At 32.5% G+C, this 27,666-nt stretch overlaps 1 protein-coding gene across 8 annotated transcripts in view; it reads left to right on the forward strand.

Moving 5' to 3' along the window:
• Nucleotides 1-27,666, forward strand: part of ADGRL3 (adhesion G protein-coupled receptor L3) — a 788,566-nt gene that overhangs the window by 733,675 nt on the left and 27,225 nt on the right. For all 8 annotated transcript variants that reach the window (XM_044387778.3, XM_026508964.4, XM_026508973.4 and 5 more), the window contains 3 exons: nt 8,248-8,416; nt 16,148-16,273; nt 22,775-22,871. In XM_044387778.3, the coding sequence (XP_044243713.3) occupies nt 8,248-8,416; nt 16,148-16,273; nt 22,775-22,871 (392 nt within the window). The remainder of the gene's footprint in view (nt 1-8,247; nt 8,417-16,147; nt 16,274-22,774; nt 22,872-27,666) is intronic.

The following is a 27,666-nucleotide window of genomic DNA, read 5'->3' on the forward strand; positions in this document are numbered from 1 at the left end:
ATAACTAAAAAAAAAATAAGTAAACTTAAAAAAAAAGCCCAAGAGAGATTGTTTTTGGGGTCTCAGAATGCTCAAAAAATTTTACGTATCAATTAATGTAACTGCTTCATTGCTTTACACCATTTGAGCTTATGAAAGGTTTCATAGGAATACTCTACTCTTGGATAGTGGGGAAAACCTATACTATCTTCCATACATTGAAATTAATAAATTATAGAATGATGTTATTTGCTTTCAACATAGGATTCCAAAATTTGAGAGATTATTTGTGTGAAACCTACTAAGTCATTTTTATAAATCTGGTAGATGGAGATACCAAATTGTAATAAGATTGTAGCTGTATATGTACAATATAATAGGTCATTATTCACTTTCATAATTGATATCCTTAATTGCTTTCATATATAAGTTAATTCTTTGACCTTATTATATTGAGTTACAAAAATTTGCATAACACTGAGTTGTAAAGATAATATAATTAAAGTTTTATCAGTCATTGATTTAATATTTATTGATCCTGATTTATTATACTCAATTCTGTTTAATTTCAGACTTACCCAATTCATCAGCAGTGTGAAATCTGTGATTAAAAATTTAATATTGGTGTATGCTCTCAAATCTGCAATATTATTATAGGGACATTGAGGCATGGGAATGAAAATGTTCATGATATATTCTGAGCTATTTATTTTATTTATTTGGCTCATTTCATTCTTCTCCTAATAAATATTCTATGAACAAAATGTAGCAATATAGCTTTTAGTAGTAATACTTGAATAGCAATAAAATCCATAGTTAAAATATCATCATCTTCTCTGCTGTTGATAATTTCTACGTTTATGTTATATGACTTTCATATTTTTCTAAGAATTTTTTATATCTTTAATACTTAGTGACTTAAACATATGACCACAATGAAACATTATTTATATTTTACTCAGAAATGTTGAATTATATTCTAAATGACTTTTCTTTAATTTTCCTATGGCGGTTAAGAGAGAGAGTTGAATGTAATTCTAGCATAGTATAGCCCCACTAATATAAAATACATTTGAAAGAAATATAAAACAGTCATGATTTTTATCCTAGATGTTACTAATTGATCAAGCATTTTTAACACAATGAGGTATAAATATGAAATACTTACATCTTTCTCTGATCACTACTTTTTGAGTTACGCTATCTTAAATATTCCTTAACCACTGGGTAGCAAATTTCTTAATGTTGTCTTAGGTGTTGCTACTTGGCCAGGCTATTCTGGTTTTTAAGTGTCTGATGAATTTAAAACATGAACAACATATCACATTTAAAACATTCTTCCCCCATCGCCTGCTAATATTTGTTGCTAGGGAATTAGTACAAGTAAAGGTGTTACTTTCCTTCCCTTCTCCACTATTTCATTTATTCTGTGAACATTGTAGTCTAAAAGGCCTTGTCTTTTCAATTCTTTTAAAGACTGGGCCTCTGGATTGGTAGTTTGGCAAAGTAGTGTCTCAAAGATCACTTCTACGTGAAGTCCGGTAGTTTGCGTTGCCATCAGCTACTTTTAGAACATGCGGAACTGAAACCTCTCAGTCCTCAGTTGAGAACTGATTAAGGGCCAATAGGGAAAGCCTGCTTAACGTACAAATGCAGAAGTATTTATCATTACCTTTTTTTCCTTATATGAAGAATGAAGAATACATTTTACTTTCAGAAATTCACTCACATAAAAAACAACAATAAAGAAATTCACTGATATTACCTTTATCATTCCTATGGTAACCCAAACCAAGTTCAAGGGGAAATGTCTTTATTCCTTTGATATAATTAGTTTTATACCAGGGAAAGGAAATTCAGCTGAATACCGAATCTGGAAATATTGGGGTACTAATCAGTATATCTATATACACTGCGATAGCTCTCTTTCTCACTGTTAAACATACACTTCAGTTACCAACAATAATTAGCTAACTACCCAGCAGAAGCAGAGGATCCCAGAATACATTCATATTGGTAGGGTGAATGGGATGAATGTTGACAGGATCTACAATTCTGTCTAAGCCATTCATTTTGCTTAACCTTCTGTGACTTAATGACTAGATCTTTTGGCTTGGGAATTATATATATGCCTTCCATCACTCCATCTTCCTTCACTCTTACCTATTCCACTACTTAAAAAAAAATCTATATGTAAATATAATAGAAGGGAAAGTTTTATATTATTTAACTTATCTTCTTTATATCTTGAATTTTAGATATTTCCATCAAAAATTATGTCCAAAGACAATTCTATTTTGAACTCTTGAAATCAGAGAAAGAATATCATAGAACTAACTTGATTCATTCATGTTGTTTATATCCATTCATCATCTGTCTCTACTGATACACTTATTATGAATCCTTATATCATAGTATTATTAGTATGTATAAGTTAATGTTTTGGCTAACAAATCTATCCTCTTGAAGATGTATTTTGAGCTACGTTTCCATGGGGCTAGATTTTAATAGCCCTTTTGTGTGTTTTGAAATTGTTATAGAATGTATAAATATATGCATAATTATTATCAATCTATGCAGAGATCCCTAAAAATTCTTATCTTTATTTTAATGATCACTTTTTAATATAATTTTACAACATTAATATTTAAAGCTTTCAATTTTAGATGTTAGTTGAATAAAATAATAAGATAAAATGTTTGACAAAAGGAGAATGTATTTGCTAAAGAAACAAGGTTCTTTTTTTAATTTGTTCCTTAAAAATTGTATGTACAAGGTATTTTCCTTCATTTTCAGAAAGTTACAACTTACAAGACAACCTGAAAGTTCCTGTTACTAATCTGCCCAGAGTGTCTTAGACCTTTGTGTCCATATTTTTCCAAGATCTTAAAATAACTGCAGTGAAATTGTTTTAGTCACACAACTGGGATGAGATTTTGTTTCAGTAGACTTTCATTGGTAAATCAGAATGAATATTATTCAGCTTTGAGACTAGTTCTGTAGATATATTTTTTCAGTGAATCAATAGCATATAACTTTGCCATCATAACTGATGGCAACATTACTATCAATTTAACTTGAATTTAGTGGAGAGACTTTATAAAACTAGATCCTCTAAGCCAACAGAATATCTGACAAAATGATGGAAGGCACTGACATAGGTAATCTGCAATGATGCTTAGATTTGGAATTATTGTATATTATTTATGATATTCTGGAAACAAAATTAATGAATGGTTCTTTGTCCATTAGCATGGATTTCTATATTAAATATGAACTGGTAATTCTTTAGCTAAAAGATAACATGCTTTATTAATTATTGCACAGGCTAAGCCACTGTAAAAGAAATAGTCTAAAATATAGTGGCTTAAATTGGTTATGTAAATGTGGTTTAAATCTAATATGGTGGCTCCACATCAAAAAACAGCTTCCATTTCTGGGTCTGAGGCTCTGTTGTCATTTTCTCCTAACAAAGGAGGAGGGAAAAAAATGGTCAAGGGAGGCCCAATTCCAGTCCTTTAATTGGCAAGACCCAGAAATGTCACAATTCACTTCTGTTCACATCCCAGTGGACACTGCTTAAATGCATGGCTATAGCTAACTGTAAGTGAGGCTGGAATTAGAATCTTTGTTATTGAGTGGAACAACTGGCGTTTTCCCACAATTGCCCACAAAAACTGCTGAATTGTACCCTTTTTTGATATTTTCACATTAATGGCAAAGCATCTCATTCCAGCGATTACAGTGCAAGTTTTGCATTTTATTTTTTGAAACATTTCGATAGCTCAGTACAATTTTTTACAGCATGTTTGCACATGTTCCTATATGCTAACCTTTGAAACTTTCTTTCCTCAATATCCTACTATATACAAATTAAGGTAGAAATAATTATCCATTCATGAACTTGGAATCACAGATGGAATATACTGATGTAATGGGAATGGATATACTGGAATAAATATTGTTCTATTATGTTCTATAACTTTTCAATATTGATATAAGATTTTCTTTCTAGGAACAGTTCACCACTATTAAATATGATCAATTCTTAGAAATTCTTCTCTGCTTACCTTTCACACATCCATGGCATTATTTAAATATCACTTGAAATTCCATTTTCTGGCTTAAAACCCTCTTTGAATGTCTTAGTTCAGCGATGTCCAGTAGAACTTTCTGTGAACACAGAAATGTTCTAGAACTGCACTGTCCAATATGGCAGCTACTGAAGCTTTTGAGTCCTTGTAATGTGACTAGTGTGACTAAGGAACTGAATTTTAAACTTTATTTCATTTTAAAGAATTTAAATTTAAATAAACCCACAGGCCAGTAGTCACCATGTTAGACAGCACAGTTAGTCATTCCCTGCTCCATTTACAAGCCTATTTCCGCCACATTTATTTTGCTGCATAATATTGCTCCTGAAATGTCCTCAAATGAATTTAACTACTCAACATTTATTATTTGGTGGTTTATTCTTTGGGTGAGAGATTCTATCTTTTCAGTGTGACTTTACTCTAGCTTTAAACAGTTTAATAATAACAATATAATATTTACTGTACAAAAAATATGTCAGGCACTGTTCTAAGCACTTTTACATAGTATATAATTTCACTATCACAAGAAACCTATGTATAATTATCACCATTTCATAGTTGTATAAACTGACACATTCACGGGTTAATTAATTTGTTGCCTTTAGCTAGTTAAGTGGCTGATCTAGGATGTGAATTCCAGGCAAACTGGCTTTAAATCCCAGGCTCTCCCTCCATTCATTACTCTTTCATCATTTTGTAAAGTGAGGTTTCCTTTTAGTAGTTCTCTCTTCAAAAATACATCATATTTGGGGTCTAAGAGCTTTATTTGTATATGTGTTATATTGGAAACTATGGCCCCTAGCAAGAGATAAGAGGAAAGAGCAGTTTCCCTTCTTTGCTGTTTTCTCACAATTCACTGAGCAGACTGCTTATAAAAAGATGATCCAAAATGTTCCCTAACTTATCTCCACTAATTTGGCTCTTCGATCTTATTTAATCAAAATGATACAAAATAAGTTAGTTAATACAAGTGGTAATGAACAGGTGCTGTATGTTTGCTTCTATTACTACAAAAGATTATTCAGATTTTTTCCTAGTACACTAACAGAAAGAATTTTAAAGTAGTCAGGATCGATTATTTTCAAAGGGCTTTAGTGTTCAGATTTAACTCAGGTCAATCATCTGCGAGTTAAAATTACTTAGAAACTTACTGTCCATAATTAAATAATCTTACCTACTAATAGTACAGAATAAGGATACCTTTAGGTGACATGAATCTGTCATTTTAAGTATGCCCCAAGCCTTTTCCAGGTTGCTCATAAGATTTCTCATTCTCTAGAGAAATGCGATCTCTAAGAAATAAATGTCTCTGTCAAGTCACAAGTAATATGAGCAAATGATGAAAAAATGGAATTTTTTAGTCTCATAGGGATATTGCAGTATTGTAAAATTGATTTTATTCCTTGTTATGTAAGTTCTCATGGTGATTTTAGGATTTACCTTCTGGATAAAAAGGGAAGGTTATGATGCCTTTTAGGGAGGTGGGGTACAGCGGCCTTTGGGGACCAGGAGAATATTTTTCATATGAAATCTTTGTCATAAAATGCTAATGTTGGTGTTCTTGTCTTTATGTCTATGCATTCTTTAGCTATGAGGATAACAGACCCTTCATCAAGTAAGAATGACCTGAATGGCTGATAAATTCCATTTATCAGTGTGGTCCCATGAACCAGCTGTCAGATCAGTACTGAAAAATCATTAGAGCTTCTGTCATTCACATTGAGGCAGAAGAGCAAACTGTGCAGGAAAATAATCAGGCATACAACTTGTATGCAGAATAAATATGCTGCAGGTGTACTGCCAAAAACAAATTCTGCTTCACCTCTTTTAATTGGATATCACCTGAAATCAGTGCCACAATCATAGCAACTTCATGTGGTACAGACTTGTTTTGCTTTTAATAGCTTTCTCCTTTCATTGTGATGTGTTCCTCTGTGCTGCATATGTCGTCATTTCTGTTGTTTGTTTGGACATCGCTCATCTAAAATTATTTTGTGATTTAGCCGTGTATCTTCCAAATGATCTTAGGAGTATGAAGCTACCCAATTGCAATGGATATTAATGAATTTCTATTTTAAATATCCAAACAGGGAAAAAATGTCTCCTTCAAAAATTCAATTTTATGTATGCAAAATTTCAATTTTGACACATGTCGCTTGATTAATGACCTGTTTTTTATGAATATATCTTTCAAATTTCTAAAACAAAGCTACAAGTCTGTACTAATCTAATAAGAATAAACTCAAATGTTGATATTTGGGCTCTTTTCTTTTGTACATTTTTAAACTATGTGTCCTGCCACAATAAACTTAAGATTGGGGCAACCTATGGGTGACCTTACTCTAGACTTTCAGTTTGTTCTTCTGGTGAAGAGTCCTTTGTTTTCATTTTCTCCAATGACATTTCACTTACTTCTTCATGCTCTTGCTTATTTTTTTTTCTTTAGAAATTGGGCTCATTGTAGTTTTTATATCATTAACTCTTGGGCCCATCATGTGTTTTCTAGTAGATACTAGCTGACTTGAGTATTTTATTCTATCATTTTCTTTCTAAATTGAAATACCAATTTTACCTTGACTTAATGGTATTCTTTCCATTTTTCCTTTTTCCAATGCCTGTAAGAAGCTGAGAGCTTTACCTTGAAAGTTCCCATATTTTTCAGTTTAATTATAGAATAAAATATTAATATCTAAGCTGTTTTCTGAATCATATAAGCAAACATGCTACATGCAATGGCAAGCCTCGTTTAGGAATTCTCTTTTCAATAACATCAATGTTTTAAATTGAACATGTTAAATTTAGATGATATTTGAATATGAAATATAGTAGCTGATGGTTGTAGAAGAAAAACAATAAATAATCACGATGAATTTTCATAAGACATTGATACTAATTGACTACTTTGGGACTCTATCTTTCTTAAGACATAGTGCTCTCTGAAAACTTTACGCAACCCAGCTTCAGATTTGGTAAATACATGTGTGGTTTCTTTTAACCCCTTCATTTTGCAAAGTTTCAATCCCCATAAATATTTCTTCCTTAGACAATGCAAGTGGAGGAGCATAGTCTGCTGAAAAGAAATATTTACTCTTTCAAGGGTGTGCTGGGAAAGGAAGGGGTGGGTTCACGAGTATATAGAGATCTAGACTGGTTTGGTCCTGTTCTATATACTTAGCGAGGAGTGGAGAAGAATTCCATTTTCACTTATTGGATCCCCATCTACTGGAAAGATTCATTTTGTGTTGAAGTAAATGCATAACACATGGCCACAAATATATGGACTTTGTCACCCATTGATTACTATTGCGAATGGCAGCTGGAGGAAACTAGGGGAATGGAGAGTGAGAATTGTCTTCCATTCTAGCCTACTTTGTTCATACCACTCCATCCCATTCTCAGCTTCATTTTCTCCTTTGAGTTTACAGACCCTTCAAAGAGATGAAGGTGCCCTGCGATTTAAGCTTCTTTTCAACAAAGCTGCCAATTGCCTGATTTTCAAAGTCTAGTCCAACTTAACCCAGAAGACAGCAATCCAAAAGCTGAAACAACACAGATTGTGATCTAGAGTGGAACAATTTTTTCCCATCCACTGTATCACGCTTGTTTTACATAACTATAGAATCAGACAAATAGAACTTTTAAAATTCATACTTATATTCCATATACTGGTTCCTTCAAATCCAAGCACTGTTATTGTCAGTAAACACTTAAATTTTTATGGAAAAAGAGGAAATTTGGAAAAATGGGATAAAAGTGTATCAGATGAAGCACTAATAGAGAGAGTCCAATCAAACAAATGTTATTATAACAATGAGGCCGGTGGAAACTACCATAGCTTTATAGACTTTTTTCCCCCTTGCCATTCACCATAATTACATCTCCATATCATTTGCATATGTGCTGCAAATACATGAATAATTTAATATAGTACAAATCTGCTTTTGCTTAAATGAATTTCTGTGTTCATAACATTCTCATTCATGTATATCTCCTCAAGTTTGAAAACTTGTAGTCCCCATTAAAATCTTAAAGTACTTATACCACCTGTCTTACATTTTCTGTCAATAAAACTTACCGTAACATTTTTTTCAGTGTCAGTATTGTTGATATGATATGACTGTGCTAATTAAAGACCAATCATTTGATAACCCTTAATTTTCTTCTCTCTCTACAGGTCATGGGTTATAGGTGCAATAGCTCTTCTCTGCCTATTAGGATTGACCTGGGCCTTCGGACTCATGTATATTAATGAAAGCACAGTCATCATGGCGTATCTCTTCACCATATTCAATTCTCTACAGGGAATGTTTATATTCATTTTCCATTGTGTCCTACAAAAGAAGGTAAGCAAAAATTCCCTATTCAAAAATAAATGGCATATATCTCAGGATAGCAAAGCAACCATAACATAAATCATTCTTGATGTTTTGGTCTCTAAGAAATAAATACATTACTTCATTAATTTTGTTTTTACAATAGTAAGACAAAAGACACAAATCAGAAGCATGACAGTTGGTAAATGTGTTTAACAGCAAAAAAAAAAAAAAAATCAAAATAGTCTCTGATTTGGATAATGAACAAAAATTATTCTCTTGTAGGCTTGACCTTATAGTCTTTAATATTTTTATTGGCAGACACATGGAATGTGTATTAGAAATAGCTTTTCTAAGATATTATGGAGCTGTGGGGTGGAGATATATATATATATATATATATATATATATATATATATATGGCATAAGAAATATATATTTTTCTGTTTTTCTTTAAAAACCTGTTTGTATATACTGGAAAATATGATTATCATTTTATGATAACATTTATGTTTTTTAAATGAATGATGACATACTTAGTAATGGTCTCTGTACTTTTCTTTAAAAGCATCTTTTATAAAATCTAAGAGTTGGATGATTAGGATGCAATATTTAATTTTTCATGCTAGTCTATTTTTGTGATTTTTCACATTTACAGGGACCTAAAATATTCATTTTCAAAGTTAATTTTAGCCACTAAATACTTTCATTGCATTTTTTAGAAATCTCAAGATTGATTTTCTCATCTTATACTTTTTAACTCTATTAAAAATGTAATCGTTATAGTTCCAATCACATAGACCCCTGAGCCAAGACTGTCTGAGTCTAACTCCTAGTTTCTCTACTTAAAAGCTTATGTGACTTTGGGCAAGTTAATTAACCTGCTCATGCCCCAGTTTCTTCATGTGTAACATGGAGGTAATAAAAATAATTATGAGATATTGAGAGGTGGCTCTGAAAATAAAATGTCAAAATGTGAAAATTTCTTCTGAGAAAGAAACAACACCTAAAATTTTTCTTTAGAAAACAAAAAAATAAAATAAAATAAAGATTAAAGATACCTATGTCTGTGATTTTTTATTTGAGAGACTGATAGGACCTAAAACAAAACTCGAGACGGGTGTCCACTTGTCAAGATGAGTCCAGTTGTATTCTGTTTCAGTTGAATGTGGTGATAGGTATCAAAAGTGTGTTGATATGATCATAAATAAGGCTAGAATAGTAATGATGACTCAGGCCTATAAATGTAGGTTACAAAAAAGTGAAGAGGTTATAAGGGAATGGACGGATTCTAATCTATTGGATTAGAATTAATTTAGAAAAGAAGTTATATTACAATGGATGAACCTTCCCAAATATTTAGTGCACCCGTCCCCTAAAATTGCACTTGCTTAGCCCCAAAATATTTATTTTTTTTTTTACTTATGGCCCAATTGATGGTGGTACCTCATGGAAGGACACAAGCTGATGAAGTCTCAACCAACTTCAACACATGATTTCCACAGTCACCTTGAGTATTGACATCGAGCAGGCAGTCTGAGAAAGAGAGGCTCTTGTATAAAAGGTCTGAAAGAGGCTTACATCACTTCTCCTCACCTTCCATCTGATAGGACAGTATCAGTGGTACCACCTGAACTGGAAGGAAGACTGGAAAACATACTCTAGCTTTTTTACATCAGGAAGATAAGGAATTAGGTGTTGTATACAATTAGCAGTCTACCACACTTGAGGAATGTAAAGAGTAGGATCTGTGAATGGTGAGTAGGAATAGAGATGGAAAAAGGAAGTATCCAAGGAGCAAAATCAGAATCAAGATGATATACTGAATTGAAGATAGGAGAAAATGTCCAAAAGTAGATAACAGCCAGTATTGTGAAACATTTCAGAGAAGTCAGGGAAACTAAGCATTTGGGGGAAAAACAATTTCTAAATTTTGATAAAAGAAAGACATAACTGATTGTCACAAGAAATATATGTAAAAAGATGGGAGAGACATTGGAGATTAAGGGAAAAGGTAGCATTTGTCTATGTAAATAATAGAATATTGGGCCATCATAAGCAATTTTAACATCTTCAAATATAGTGAACCAGATTTACCTATTATCTTTATTTTATGCATTAGCTAGAAATTTTGACTAACAAAATTTTAAATTTTAATGTTATATTGAAATATTCTTTAGAGCAGAAAATATTTTTGTACCTTATGTGTTAATTATTTTGATCTTAAATATTTCTGTGAGCCAGTATCTTTTAGGGTTTTCCCAATAATTATTTTTATTTTTCTTATCTTACACATATACATTGCTGGTATAAGTAGGAATTGCTTTTGATATACAGGAAGAGATATTAAACCTCAGGATCCAAAAGCAGGTCTAGAGTTTTTAGTATATTTAACATAAGTGAAATTTTTTAAAAAATATATCATCAAGCTCAATTTTGTGATTCATTAGAACAGACTTCAGCAAACAATAGTTTATGGGTCAAATATGTCTAGCTGCCTTTAATTTTTACAGCCGGTCAGCCAAGAATGGCTTTTATATTTGTAAGTTGTTACATTTAAAATTTGACATTAAGTATATAAACAGCATCCTCAGTTGCCTCTTGGTTGACAAAGCCTGAATATTGACTATCTGGCCCTTCATGAAAAAATTACCAACCCTTGCTTTAGAAGCTTACTTTTATGATTTATAATAACAGGTAATAAGCATATTATTCTTTCATCCATCTTATGTTTTGAATTTTCCAATTTTGGTGGGATTTTTATTGGGTATCAAGAAATGGCCCAAAATCAAAGAATATAGAAAACATGAAATTGTTTGCCTTTTTCCCTATAGAACAAACAAACAAAACAGGTAATTTCTTTTGAAATTGCTGAAATGTCTTAGGAGATTTTTCTTTTATTCCATTATTTAAATTGAGATATACGTGAGATATAATATTGTATAAGTTTAAGGTATACAGTGTGTTTGTTTGATACACATATATTGTAAAATGATTACCACCATACTGTTAGCTAATGGTTCCATCAACTCACATGGTTACCATTTCTTTTTTCGTGGTGAGTACATTCATGATCTCTCTTAGCAAATTTCAAGTATATAATAAAGTTGGTTTACTATAATTATCCTCCTGTACCTTAGTTGCCCAGAACTTATTCTTCTTATAGCTTGAAGTTTGTACCCTTTAACCAGTATTTTCCCATTTCTTTCACCCCCAGTCTTGGGCAACTACCATTCTACTCTGTTTCTATGAGTTCGGCTCTTTGCCCATATGAGTGATATCATACAGTATTTGTCTTTTCCTATCTGACTTATTTCACTTAGCACAATGCCCTCAAGACTCATCCATGTTGTCACAAATGACAGGATTTCCTCCTTTCATGGCTGAACAATATTCCATTTTATGTATGTACCACATCTTCTTTATCTGTTCACCTGTTGATGGACACATGGGTTGTTTCCATGTCTTGGCTATTGTGAATAATACTGCAATCAACATGCGAGTGCAGATATCTCTTTACGATTCTGATTTCATTTCCTGCGGATATATACCCAGAAGTGAGATTGCTGGATCATATGGTAGTTCTGTTTTTTATTTTATGAGGAAACTACATACTGTTTCACAAAATAGCTGTACCAATTTACATTCCCATAAACAGTGCACAGGGACTCCCTTCTCTCCACATCTTCACCAATACTTGTTATCTCTTTTTTCTTTCTTTTTTTTCTCTTGTCTTCTTGATGATAGCCATTCTATCAGATGTGAGGTGGTATCTCATTGTAGTTCTGATTTGCATTTCCCTGATCTCTGCTGTTGAGAATTTTTTTATGTTGGTCATTTGTATGTTTTCTTAAGAAAAATGTCTATTCATTTCCTCTGTCCATTTGTAATTGGATTGTTTTGTTTTTGCTATTGAGTTATATGAGTTCTTTATATATTTTGGATGTGAACCCCTTACAGAAATATGATTTGTGCATATTTTCTTCAATTCCATAGATTTCCCTTTCATTTCGTTGATTATTTATTTTGCTATGTAGAAGCTTTTTAGTTTGATGTAATCCCACTTATTAATTTATGCTTCTGTTCCTTTTGTTTTTGATGTCATGCATGTCCAAAAATCATTGCTAAGACCAGTGTCTAGGAACTTTTCCCTTATATTTTCTTTTAGGAGCTTTATGCCTTCTGATCATATGTTTCAATCCTCAATTCATTTTGAGTTAAATTTTGTGAGAGGTGTAAGATAGGGTTCAATTTCATTCTTCTGCATGTAGTTATCTGGTTTTCCCAAAACTATTCATTGGAGAGATTGTCCTTTTCCTATCAAGTATTCTTGGCTCCCTTATCAAATATTAGTTGATAGTAAATGCAAGCATTTATTTTGGAGTGAATTCTATTCTCTTGGTCTATATGTCTATTTTTATACCAACATCATACTGTTTTGTAGTATAGTTTTGTAGTATAGTTTGTAGTATAGTTTGAAAGCAAGATGTGTCATGCCTCCAGCTGTGTTTTCTCAGAATTACTTTGGCCTTTGGGTGTGTGTGTGTGTGTGTGTGTGTGTGTGTGTGTGTGTGGTTCTGTACAAATTTTAAGACTGTTTTTTCTATATCTGTGAAAAATACTATTGGAATTTTGAGAGACTGCATTGAATCTACAGATGGCTTTGGGTAGTTTGCACATTTTAACAATCTTAATTCTCTTAAGTTTCTCTTAAGCCATCTGATTAAATTTCAGTAATGTGCCCATGCTGATGTAGTTGCTCATATGTTTTGATTAGAGAAATATGAAATATTCCATTTTGAGATATTTTGCCTTATAGTGTTATTTGTTGATTGATTCAGCTCATTAACAAAAATCAAACTGAGTTATCAGTCCTATTCTGAGTGTGATTTCCTATGACCAATACAAGTATTTCTACTGGTGACATTAAAGTTACCACTTTTTCTTTTGTTACACACTCAATTATAAACCTCAGAAGGTATCATAATTATTTATTTCTGATTTGAGAATATAAAAGAAATATTCCATTGGTAAAGTATAGGTTCTTTCCCATCTATATTATACAACAATATTAAAATAATAAGATATCATATCTGGTCGTGATAAGATGGAGTATCATGTGAAATAGTGGATTAGAATATGCAAATGATTGAACGATCAAATAACTTTTACTGTAATCTAAAGAAAAATGTCTCATATAGTCCATGTTATTTTGGGGTTTTGTTCTTTTCTAAAAAACACATGCTTAGTGTTTCAAAACTAATCACAGAAAAATAAAGTCAGTAAAGATTCAGTAAGCAATATACCTCAATATGGAACTTGGCATCCCTAGGTATCTTGGGTTTGCTGGTTGTTTATATAACCAGTTCAGAACATTTAACCTTTGTTGGAAATGAAAATAGTCCGTGCTGAATTCCTGTAGCTTATACAATATTGCTGCCTTTGTAAAAGGAATGGGAGCAGTTCTCTTTGTTTCTTTCTCTATCTCTCCCTCCTAAAATATTCACTTAGGTTTAAATCACTTCATTAAAAAACACTTTCTTTTCTAAAAAGAAAATATACTGTTGAGTACATTAGGAAAAACAAAGTGGGACGTAGGTTATAATCAGTATTTAAGTTCTTGGAGATACTTCATTAATTCAGGAGTAGTATTAAACTGTATAATTGATAGTGCTTACCTTTGGGTAGAGATTATTTTAAGCTTTCCCAAATTCTAATTAAAGCATCTGTTCCTATTTTTTCCAGATACAGAGAAAAGGATAATTTAATAGATTACTTTAATAGGAATGTTAACATATTAATGTTAGAAATGTGGCCTCTTAGAAGGAGCTTCCTGACCAGAGAGCACCTATAAGATGTGGATTTTTTCACATAATGCATATTGCTTAATCTTTTCAATCTTTCAGTTTATTTTCATTGCTTAACCTTTTCGGTGTTCTTATCTGTAAGATATAGGTATGATTATTTCCCAGAGTCATTTTGAAGGAGGAACCTAGCATAATTCCTAGTAAATAGCAATTAAAAATTAGAAGCTTCTTCACTCCATATTCCCAACCTCACATATACATTAGACACTCATAGACACACACACACAAGTGAGTATCAACTTATTTCTTTTAAAAAATAAACAAAATGTGAATTGGCTTTTAAACACTGAATAAAACTAATTATTTCCAATTATTCATAAATATAGCATAGAAGAGGTTGGTTGGAAAACATGTCAGTATAATTTAAAATATATTAAAGAATGTAATGCTGGTATTCCAGATCAGAGAAAGTCCTCAAAGGTTGCTCACCCTGTTTGCAATACCTAGAATGCCTTTGTCTCCCTTGTCTGTCCTTTCTTTCAACTTCATTCTCTAACCTGACAGATTCCAACCTATCTTTTGAAGACCCTGTCAGAAAACTTCTTCTCTAAGAAGCCTTCCTGGGTCCCCCTACACTGCCAGCATGCACTCCTCCTCCACACCTTGATTCACCTGTCTCTAGATTGTTCCTATCACAGGATAAGCATTTAATAAATGTGAATTCTTCAAACAAACCTGAATGTATTCTATCTCTGATTCTGCTAAATCTTTGATAGAATGAACTTTCTAATATTAAGATACGATATTGTAGTTTTGAATGCTAATATTAATATATCATTAGCCCTCCTGTTTTTTTTGCTTTTGATTCTAATAAGGCCCTCAAAAAACCATGTATTTATAACTTCACTTTAAATGAAATTACATTGGGATATTACATTGTCACAAGTTGTGGAAAGGATGAACTCATGTGAATTCAATATGTAAAGAGCTAAGAACAATTATATATACAGTGTTACTTCATAATGAACATAAATTTGGAATGTATAACCAATAAAATGTCCAAGAATGTGTTTTTAGTTGATGAAGACATATTTGTGGATAATTTTTGGTTTTGTAGATAGTGGAAGTGTCATTTAGGGTGGTTAATGTTTATTTTTGTACATCTTGTTTGATTAAAGAGGCAGAAATAAAAATTTTAAACATGATGAAAGTTTTCCCAGACATTGTTGATATGTTTTCCTGCCTAAAAACATCAACTGAAATGTTTATCTCCTTTTTTTCCCCATGATTTTATACTACAAGCAGGATTAAGAATTTAGTAAAGAAAAGAAATCCATGATTATTGGCTAGAACTATTATGAGGGAATAAATTAAAAATATTTTGAATTTTATATCTAACGTTACAAATTTGACCTCTTTTAAGAGAAATAAACTTCAAAGAAATATATATTTAAAAGAAATTTTGCCTAACACGTTCCTTTTTTCTGTGTTTAAACGTTCTTTTTCTCTTTTCCTCTTTCTCCCCTTCTCCCTCCCTTTCTCCACCCCCTTTTTTCTCTGTGGCTTTCTCACTAGACCTCAGTTCAAAGTAGAGTTGGACCAACAGGCTACTTCAGATCAAATTTATGAGACTAAAAATAGTGTCTTAAAGAGTCTTAACTTTTTATGTTTTGAACAAGAGGTAGTAGCTTTATAGCACGATTGGGCATGTGTGTGTGCACGTGCACGTGTGCGTGTTTTAAAAGGCTCCAGCTATGCAAAATTTCAAGCTTGGTGGCTTGAATATCATTATATACCGTAAAATATGGGCTGAGCAGACTTTCTTGTATCTGTAGGGCAAGGAAATAATTATATTAATTATTAATTATAAAAATGAAACTTGCATACATTTTATACCATAGTTCCCTGCCCAAAGGAGTTCCGGGCTAACAGAAGTTAATATTTAATTGGCTAGGTACGGAAAGAGTATGGGAAATGCCTGCGAACGCATTGTTGTAGTGGCAAAAGTACAGAGAGTTCCATCGGCTCAGGGAAAACATCTGGTTCTCGAACTCCTGGACGCTACTCCACAGGCTCACAGGTAAACATTTCTTCATTAAAATGAAATATCTCTTACCCATATTCTGTCATGAGTTGCTGTCCTTTCTTGATCAGAACTGTTTTCTATCCCAAGTGTTTAACCCATCAAATTTGTTGTTGTTGTTTTGTTGTTGCAATGTCTAAAACAAGAATGGTGGACAAATATTTCAAAAACTACATTGAAATAAAATTATGAAATTTAGGGCCTCAATTTGCATAATAATTAATGATTTCAGATTATTCCTAGTTGAATGAATATGGGAGGTGACAAAAGGAATCGGGCACTTTACCCAAAAATTCTAAGAAAGTAATCTCTTTCTATATATGATTCTTAAGGGAATTACCTCTTTTAGCCAGTGTAGTAACTCTCTATTGCATAGAGAAAATATGTACTTATTAAATGGTATATTTAGTAAAGCAGTCCTAGCTCATATTATTTGCTGACAAGTTGAAGACAGTTCAGGGCAGTGAAGGATACGATCACAGCATCATTGACTTAACCGCTCCACATGCTGCTCCCAGCTGCCCAGCACTCAATGTAGCCGTGACATTGACTGGTACCCGGAGAGCTGTAAACCTTCAAGTAACTTTCAAGTAACCTGTCTGCCCTTTTTCCCAGGCCATGGTGTGAGTCCAAAGATGATTAGGTAGAAATTTCACCAACTCAACGATGCTAAAATGAGCCAGTCAAATAGAAGACATGATTATGAGGGCCATGAGTGACTTTGAGTTCAAACTAGCCGACTAATATTTTGAAGATTTCCTGATCCAGTGGGAAAAACGATCGTTTTTTTTCAGTGTTGTCAACTGATTTCTGAAGAAGACTTAAATTTAAGTTGATAAACGTGTAAATCGGGAACTTAGTGTTTTTCTTAACCCTTTTAGTTCAACCTCTGAATCTTAATTTTTTTGTAAATTTGATGATTCTATATAAAATAAGGAAGATCACTTTAGGTATTCTTTGTTCAATGCTTAATTGTCTTGTAAACTTAATAGATTAAATTTCCCAACAATTCCATTTATATGCTTAGAAAATTAAATATCCTTGACTTTAAATATCATTTACAAACTTCATATATTTCATTCTCTCAAACACATTCACTGTCGACTGGACAGTTTTACACCCCTGAGTAGCACTTGAATGACTCTTATAAATGAAAGATAATGAACAATGTTCTCATAAAGAAACACTTTCCTCAATCTGATGGAATTCTCATTTATCTTATGAGTAAAACCACATCTAATCTTTTAATCTAATATTTCCAACTAAAATTTAAAACTAATGTATAACTGTCAAACTGTCCAACTATTAATACTTAAATTAACAACCACAAATTATTGTAATAAACATGAAATTTATACCTACAAATAATACACAGTTATTAATAGTTTGAATTTTATTTATTATTTCTATACCTTACTGAGGTTACAAAATTGCATATTAGGGGGAACAAATGTACCAGTTTAGGTGGGCTGAGATTTCTGAGTGTTGGACTACTGAATTGGTCAATCATAAATTTGAAGACCCACATAATTGTAAGGTACATCTGAATGATGCTTCTAGCATGAGGCCCTTAGATTCCACACCTTTATTTTCAAACTGATAATCCTTATCTCCCTTTTTGTAATAATCTTTTCCTCAGCTTTTAAATTGAAATCGCTGATATCCTTTATGTCATCCAGCTCGATTAGTTCCTACTTGCTTTTCGTATAGTTAAGCCCATCAACCACCATCCAGTAGTCATTTGACAAATGCCATTAATGAAACAATACTACTTGGAAGTTTATGTATTATGTTACAACAAAGTTGTGTAATATTTAACAATACTGCTAAGCTAAAACATAGGGCAATGCAAGTTAAGAGAATAATCATAAGCTTGCTGTGTGGATAGCCCTTGTTTTGAATTCTAGCATTGGCATGTACCAGCCATGACACAAAACAATTTACCTAATATCATTGACCCTCAATTTTTTCATCTGTAAAGTGATGGTAATGATACTTATTTTTTATATTGTTTGAAGATTGAGACAATATATTCAAGACACTGAAAACAAATTGTTAAGTATTCAATAAATTGAAGCAGCCATCACTTAATCGTGTCATTATTACAGAATATAATTTCAGATATATATTTTAAAGCTGTATCATATTTTTTCTTCACTTTTATAGTTCTCATATCACAATTCTAGTCTTCCAAAGAAAAACCCTTACATTGTTCTTATGCTTATTTTAATATTAATTCTGTTTAACTATAACAATCCAACCCTATATAAAGTAACAGTTACTTAAATCCAGTCTGTTTAGGCAAAAATAATCAATGTATTTCATATTAACTATGACCTTCCATAGTCTAAAATACTCACTGATATTAAGGTAGAATTTTGGACTGTGAATGCCTTTTCCACATCAGAGAACTTGTAAAATAACAATCTCTATATTGTTTATTTTTTACTAAGAAATATTGAATATCCTCTCTATAATGGCAGCCTTCTAAGCTCTGGAGGTTCAGTGGTTAAAAGACAACTTCCCCTATGATCTGCAGCTTACATTCTAGTTGTAGAAGACAGAAAATTTATTAGCAAACCAACAGAAAAGATCAAATTATGAAAACTGGTAGAGATAGAAATAGTGATGTGATACAGAAAGCCCAGGGGTACTTGGATTAAATGCTGAAGGAAGACTTTTGGAAGATGACATTGACACCACGATTCTGAATGACAGGAAGGGAATTCAGGGGAAGAGAATTCCAGTTGAGAGAACTCTAACGCAAAGCCCTTAAGGTAGGGGAGGACTTGCAAACTCAAGAATGGAAAGAATGTCATTGGCTAAATTGGGTGACAGTGAATGGGAGATGAAGTCAATGGAGAAGGCTAGAGATAGATCAATAATGGTTTATAAGAGTATGCAAATTTAGATTTTATTTTTGATTAGTTGAGAAAGCCAATGAGATGATTTAGAAAAGAAAGTGGCCGGAGATCATCCACGTATACTAAAGATCATGAGGCTTCCGTGTAGATAATGGAGGAGCGTGATTGGCAAGACTAAAAAGTGAAAATCCTCTCCTGTTGCTCCCCCATACCTACTTCCTGGTGCTAATAATCACTTATAAAAGCTTGGTAATAACCATAATCACACAAACAGATATTCACAGACACGTATAGGATTGGTTTGTGTTTATGTGTGTTTATAAAAACTGGACTCAAGTATTATCCTTCCCACTTCAACCCTTCTTTAATTGTTCTGTCATTTATTTTTTGTTTCCTTGACTTTGTAGATGCATTTACATTTATCATATGATATTTGAAACATAAAGCAATGTATGTAACATCTGTTAAATTATTAAGTATAGTAGTAAAATGAACACCCGTGACGTGAACATCCAACTCAAGAATTGAACAGTTTCCATATATTTTCCCTTCTTGAAACCTCTCCCTAATCAATTCCTGTGTCCGCAACCAAAAAACTTCATTCTTCATTTCCCTGACATGTTCTAATAGTTTCTCCACCTCCAAAAAGGATGTCTAGTATTACTTTTTAAAATATTTTTTTGAAGTGGTATATTATTGGATGTAGTCTTCTGTGACTTGCTTTTTTCACCCCCACATCATCCCGGTTCATTCTATGAACATGTAAGTGCTGGCTCTGTGCTACATAATGTATACTTTTCCTCTGCCTGCAATATTTTCTTTTCCTCCTTTTTCTATTCAACTATTATTTGATATAGTGTAGTGAATTGTTAAGCTCCTAGATCAGGAGCCAGTTGAGTTGATTCAAATGTTGGTTTTGTCACTTATTAAGTCTGTGACATTGAACATGCTAATTAACTTCTGAACATCAGTTTTCTAATGAATAAGAGTACTTGCCTTGAGGAGGTCTTGTGAGATTTCAGTGAGTGAATAAGTGAAAAATTGCATAGTATAGAGCCCAGAACATAGAAAGAATTAATTGAAGTATTTAAAGATTTTACATATAAGATACCCATTTTACATATAAATTATATATTTTATATGCATACATATAACAAATGTTATGATATATCAATAAAAAAGACAAAATTCCTGTTTTCCTAGAGCCTCAAATCTAATGCAGACATTAAATATTGGACATTATATATAAATATAAGAAATAAATACATTATAATTAGAGGTCATGTTGTATAAGATGATAATGACTATGGGAGGAAAATAGCAGGGTTAGGTGGGTGGAATAGAAGAATAGGTCTCTTTAAGGAGAAAATACTTGAGCAAAAATTTAAAAAGATGGAAATATTCATATGTGTATCTAGGGGAAGAACACTTCAGGCAGAGGAAACAATTGTACCAAGCCCAAGGCAGAAGCATGCTTGGCTTGTTAAGGAATGGCAAGAGAACCGGTGTGGCTAGTCCAGGTTGGGGAGACTAACAGAAGATGAGGTAATGGGGGAAGCTTATGTAAATGTCACCTAACAACTATCATATTTCCATCAAATCTGTTAAGATGTCACTTCTTCAGTGTAGTGCTCACAGACTTCCTAGGCAAGGACATTTCCCCTCATTATGTGCACTTAGACATTTTTTTAATTATGTAGTATAACAAACATTAACAAAAGTACACAAAATATAGGTGTATGCACAGTGATTCATATCCCCTCCCTGGGTCAAATATTGGAATGTTGAGAGTACCTCAGAAACCCTTTGAACCTTTCTCCATCATTCACCTCTAACATAACCACCATCTTAACTTTTAACAGTACGTTTTGTTTTGCATGTGTTTGATACTTATTCACACGAAATCATCCAGTACCTATTCTCTTCTATTTTCTTTCTTTCCTTAGACATCTATGTTGCTGCAGGAGGCTATGTTGCTTTTTTATTGCTGTTGTTGTATATTGTTCTATATATCCATTCTACCATTGACAGTCATTTGGGTTCATAGTTTTCAGCTATAATAATTAATGGTTCCATGGTGTGGTTACATTGTTTACTTTGACATTTATTTTTGTGATAATTTGTTGTGTCTAACTAATCTAGTAGCTCCATGAAGGCAAAGATATTTTTTGTTTGCCTTTTCCCTTTATATCTCCTAGAGTAGCTCTGGCATGCAGTCGAGGGTAATTAATATTTTCATTAATTAATTAGTTAATTAATTAACTAATTAATTAATTAAACAAATGGAAGAGAATTGTTTCCAGTATTTCGGTTTGAAGTTTTGAAGTATTTTTCGATAAAAACATGTCTCAAGTGCTCAGGATTTATAATCCTGCGCCAGTTTTCTTGGTTTTTTTTTAATTTTTAAAATTTTAATTTCTTTTGTTTTATTTGTGTGTTTTAAGTAGGCTCCACACCCATAATGGGGCTGGAACTCATGACCCTGAGTCACATGTTCTCCCCACTGAGCCACCAGGCACCCCTCTAATTCTTTTATTTGTTCTGTATGTGTGTGAGGGTGTCTGTGTGTATACTTGCTGACCTAAAAAAACAATGTAGACAGTATTTCTGAAGAATAAACATGTCCCAAGATTTATAAAACAAATTGTCTAGTTAATTTTAAGATTAAATACTCCTGTTATTCAAGGAGTTCAAATATATTTGGAGCATAATCCATTGTGAGCTTAGTTTTGCCACTACAGTTCCGAGTAGTAATAGTTCTTAAAATTATTTCATCCTTGGAAAAGCTGAAAATCTTTTGTTTCCTCCTCACAGGATTGGTAAAACTTTTTTGATCCCTAACTCAATAAAATAGCAGAACAATAAACCAGAAAAAAAAAAAATCTCTTCCCCTCCCCAACGGAAAAATACTAGACTGCTTTCTTCAATTATCTGATACTTAGAAAACTGAATTTGAGAATATAAATAATGATGTAAGAATTTTCGGTTCTTGATAAAATTGCCTACTGTGAAGAAATGAATAAGGGTGAATTGTCTTCCTTTATCTCCTTCAAAAGAAAGAAAAGTCAAAATCGTATGTAACCCGTAAAATTATACTCGTCTTATAAAATATATGGAAGTGATATTAAGTTTAGTAGCATTTTAGTAATACTCTGTTCTTTTCTCACCAACTTTTTCTTTCTTGCAAGTTTTTGAATTCTTAAAGTAAATCTTTTGTTAATAAAACTGACAATTTAATACATATTTAAATACCCCATTCCCATAAAAGTTACAATGAAAATAATTTGTTTCACTTTTGAAGCTAAAATTATTAAATTCTAACTATCTAGAGTACACGTCTATATATCTTCAACATGTTTAAATTGGTATAGTACATTACATTTATTGCTTTTTCATAGGTACAATTATTTTTGGTGTAAGCATTTAGGAATACACTTAATGAGAACCAATTATTATCATTAATTTAGTTTCTGATGTTCTTGTGCTACTGTACCGCAAGCATGTAGAAGTTGTATATTTGCTGGATGCCAGAAACAAAGGTCTCCTGTAACTATGACAGAAAGAAAAAGAATGATTTGTAAGGAAATTCACTGCCTGGTGAGTTCATTTCCTTTTTTCTCTTTCCCCCATCCAGAGCCGAATTCGTAGAATGTGGAATGACACGGTCCGAAAGCAGTCAGAGTCTTCCTTCATTACTGGAGATATAAACAGTTCAGCGTCACTCAACAGAGGTAATTAGAAATGATTTTTCATATTTATTACTTTTGTGATTACTTTGAGAAGTTCTTAAATGCATTGCTTTTTTTTTTTTGCAACTTCTGGACCTTGTTCCATGTGATAGGAATATTGCAAGGTTATAAAACCTGGTTGACTGTAGCAGTGTGTTCCATTATTCATAAGCCTTTTTTTTTTTTCAATCCTGAGTTTTCAGGAAATCTTTTCTGAAAAGAAGTTAGAAAACGAGAACTTTCTTTTTCTAGTCATCTGCCACTGTAATAAACTGGTGAGCTGTCAGGCCTCATTGGAAGCAGTGAAAATGGGCAATTATGTGGCTATATAGTCGGCTAAGCATCATAGAGTTGCACATTGTCCCAGGCACAGAGCAATTTCATAGTCTTTGTGGAAGTAAAAATATACTATCTAATACATACTTGAGGCACCCTGTATATTTCGGGTAAAAATCATATCTAATCTTAGTATCTATAAACTTATCCAGCATATTTAAAGATCTAGGAGGAAAAAGTATATATATATATATACACACATATATATTATGATTTTTGTGTGTTTATGTGCTTCTGGTTATCATGTTCCTGGGGCATCATTTCGATTTTTAAAATGAAGTTCCCTTAATCTACTGTTTTGTTTGTAGTTGATTTTTTTTTTTTTATTCTTCTGTCGCTCTCCTTCCCTCCCTCTTCTTCCCTCCCTCTTTTTTAGCGTATGTGTAGGTGGGGGTAGGCGGGGGTGGGGAGATTAGAATTAAGTTGATCGCAGTAAAAATGAGTGGATGCTGTATTTGTGTGGAGTTAGGGTACACTACAGACATTGCTGGGGAATACTTAGAAAGTTTTATCTGGAGAGGTGGTGTTTGCATGAGCTTATTCCAATCACACTGTCCTAAGAAAGATATTTTTGATGCATATATTCAGTAGTTATTTTTATGATCAACATTGTTGTCTTTCCTATCCCCAAACTAGGATTATTATTAGTTCCATTTAAACCTGTTTCTGTCAGCTTTTTGTTATATTAAATTCTACTTAGAAACAAATAATTTAACAGTCACAACTTATGATTCAGAAAAATTGAGATGCTGGTATTCTTAATTACTTTTACTCAAGTAATTTGCATCTTATTTACATAAAGGAAATTAGGACAGTGTACAAGCTGAATTTGATATAGGGATCCATGTTATATATAATCTGAATTGACTTTCACATGTTATTTGGGACAGGGATATAATAACTGTAACCTAATGATGATATTAAATTTTCTATATCCCTTTTGCCTAAGTAGGAACAGTGAGTACAAATATTGCTCCAAATATGAAGAAAATACATTAAAACACCTACCTTCTTGTATTTTGTTTCATTATTAGTCTGTTTTTATTTGCTAGGTTTTGATTTACATGATATCATCCAAATATCCTGCTCTTTTTCAAGTTTAGTTTTAATGGTTACTCTGTGAAAATTTATTAAAATATGAATTCTAACTTCTGACATACTTTCCAAATCATAGAGAACGAATTACTTACGAATGCCTCCAAAGTTTAGGAACTTACTTGCTTTCATAGTGACAGATTTTGTTTCTTGTCTAATCCCACAGATGGAAAATTAAAGTATGTTCCTAGAAAGAAAACTACGCTTATGAATAGGATTTATTACTATAAGTATATTGCATCTAGTGACATGTAGACAGCATGTCACAGCACATAAGACAGCAACTATAGAACAATTGTTGTTTAAACAAAAGATGAGATCATGTGATTTTAATGATGCACTATTTGCCTACTGTGAAGGTGGTTAAAATATATAAAATTATTATTTTTTAAAACGTGTAAAATTATTATGTTTTCTAGCATTATGATCTAAATTTATGTAAAGATTGTAAGGTATGTGACTTTACTAAAAATTGTTTTAAATGGACACATTTTGGTGACCTTGATTTTAAGGTCAATCACATATAACATTGCTGTGCCCTTTTTGTTCCTTCTCAAAAATTTCATCAACTTGGAATATGTGATATGTGGATAATTGGGTCAATTTGAAATGTATTTAAAGAAAATAATAATATTTTATATTGACTGAACATATGTTTAAATCTGGTTTTAAAGTCTTTAGTTTTAAAAGTATTTCTTAAATTTACTCTTGAAGAAGGGTATTCAATTTCTTGTGACATCCAATAAGTTATTCTAGTGTTGACTTTGGGGAGGGGGTTATGTTGAATTTATGATTTGAAGTGTGTCCAGGCGGTGATCTTTTCCTTCAGGATATGTATTCTTCCTTTCACTCGGTCAATTTAATGGTGGTAGACATCACAGTGATCTTCCTGATTGCCCATATTAAATTCCTATTCCCCCAGGTCAGAAACTCCTCATTTTATTTTCATCTCATTATTTTTTAATCTCAGGTGCGTGGAGTACTTGAAAATTTTATTTCTTCATATTATATCTCTGAAGATAGTCTTTAACCTCCTTCTTTAATCTTGTCTTATTTCCCAGGGTCCTATCTTCCCTGCATTCAGGCGTGTGTATCATATTTAGGTAGGTGAAATCCAAGATTCACCTTTCCAGATAAACACTTCAGTCACCTCAGCAACATAATTATTCACCTCTGTTTAATCAAAAGGTTATATTCTCTATTATTAAAATAAAAATTCTAGGCACTGCATCTTTGCATCTTCATATATTCTGACTTCCCATTCATTCTCAGTTTCTCACAGCTAGCAATTTTTTGTTCATTTAAACCCCATTTTCCTTTCTTTCTAAGTTAGATCTATTAAATCCCTTATTTTTGTCTTTAGTTCTGGACCTCAAAAACTGTAAGAAGTTGTCTAAAAATTAGTCCTGTATCTACTTTAGGTTTTCTTTAATATTCATAGCACTGCTCAATTCATCAAAAGAATAATTATTTTACAATTCTGTATGTCTTACCATCTTTTCTTCCAAACAAAAATTCATCATTCTCATCTTTGGGATCCATTAAGAATAAGCATCTGCCATACAGTACAGAACTCCTTTTCAATGGTTTTTATTTTTTCAAACCATCTTCAATATTCTGTTCTTGAAGTAACTTGTTACAGCCTATGTATCAGATTGCCTGGCTAGATTTCCCAGTGTGATAAGCTTGATTACTATTGGGATTTTATTCCTTAGAATCATGCAAAACCTTGGAATATTTATTGATAATTTTCAATTCGTGTAATCATTCTTACATATTCTCTTTGGGATTTTGTTATTTGGTCACCTCATCCCTTAAAAATACTCCATTACACATTCCGTTCCATTTGTCCTTTGAATATCTATATTTGTGAAGGTGTTTTCCAAATGTTCCCTGTACATTGTAAGATACTTTTTCCCCTTCTGACTTATTTACTACAGTGCTACTCACTCAAGTAAATGAAGAATTCCTTGAGGCCAGTAGGTACCAGGACTACAATCATGTTAACTTCCCTGACGCCACTTTCATACACAGTCAGAAGGAGTTTTTCAAGAGCATTAATGTGATAGTTGATTATAGGAAGTTTTAAGGAGGATTAACTCTGATCCAAACTCAAGCTTTTACAAACCCCACAGGAGAGTTTTGTTCATTTGCTCATTTAAATATTTACTATTTGCACATATCTTGAAGTCAGTCCTCAATCCTCCTGAACTTCTCCCAGATGTATTAGAAACCTTACCCAAATTTCTAGTAGCTCTAACTTCCCAGTAGTGGTAGAAACAATTTGTAGCTAAACTAATCTTTCCCACTTATATTTCCAACCCACAATCTCTGCTGGCCAAACCTCATCCTGACCAGTTTAGATTAACGATGCCTCTAAAACTTGAGTTTGATCCCAAAATGAAGCATTTGCTGAGAAATTTCTCTGGTAGTTCAGTTAATGGTTAAACATTTCTATTCTTTTTATAGATCTATATAGAAATTGGAATATTTTCTGAAATTGGATTTTATTAGGCTTTATCTCATCATGAATAATATAATTGCATTTCCCATTTTCTTTTTATTTAATTAGCTGAATTGACACTAGAAACTTCAGTTTAAAATCAATTTTTGCTAGGTAGCTGCTACCAATACTATGTTTGGATTATGAAAAGTGTTCCACCCCACCCCCCTCCCCAACACAAATGTGACCCATCTTAGTGGCAGAATTAGCACAAAGGCATTTCTTCTCCTGAAACAATAGCTTGGCTAGCATAGTGGATTTTTATTTCCCCCTATCTCCCATCCTCCATCTCATCGACCTCCCACAGAAGTTAATGCAATTTAGAGTTTTATACATGGAGATCTGACCAGTAAAGCTATATTTGTTTAAGCCAAACCTAAGTGTTGTGTGACTAAAAACTGTCTCTTCTGTAGATGTGCATCCCATATTTATTAAAGTTGATGGATTCTTCTTTCAAGGTTCAGATGTGTATTAGTCTACACATGCGTTCTCAATAAATTTATGTAATCAGTACAATAAGATGGCTTATGGCAATCTTTTCATAAATTTTAAGGGTAAATCTTGGCTCTCAGTGGCACCACTACCTACTGAAAGGTGGCCTCACCTTTTTGGAACATTGTTGATACAAAAGGGAAGGGCATCATCAAATAGACTTTGCAAATTGTTGATTTACTCATAGTAGTTTTGAGAATGGAGTTTTAATGCAGTGACTTTTGGTAAATTGCTTATATCCTCAGTGTCTATGCAGTGGGGATATAGAGAGCACCCACTTCACAGGGACCTTGAGAGGACTAAGTGAGTTTATATATATATCAATTCCTTACTACAATGCCTCCAAAATAATAAGTACTCTTATCATTATTT

The sequence above is a fragment of the Ursus arctos genome, unplaced genomic scaffold (assembly GCF_023065955.2).
Source record: "Ursus arctos isolate Adak ecotype North America unplaced genomic scaffold, UrsArc2.0 scaffold_9, whole genome shotgun sequence".
NCBI lineage: Eukaryota > Metazoa > Chordata > Mammalia > Carnivora > Ursidae > Ursus > Ursus arctos.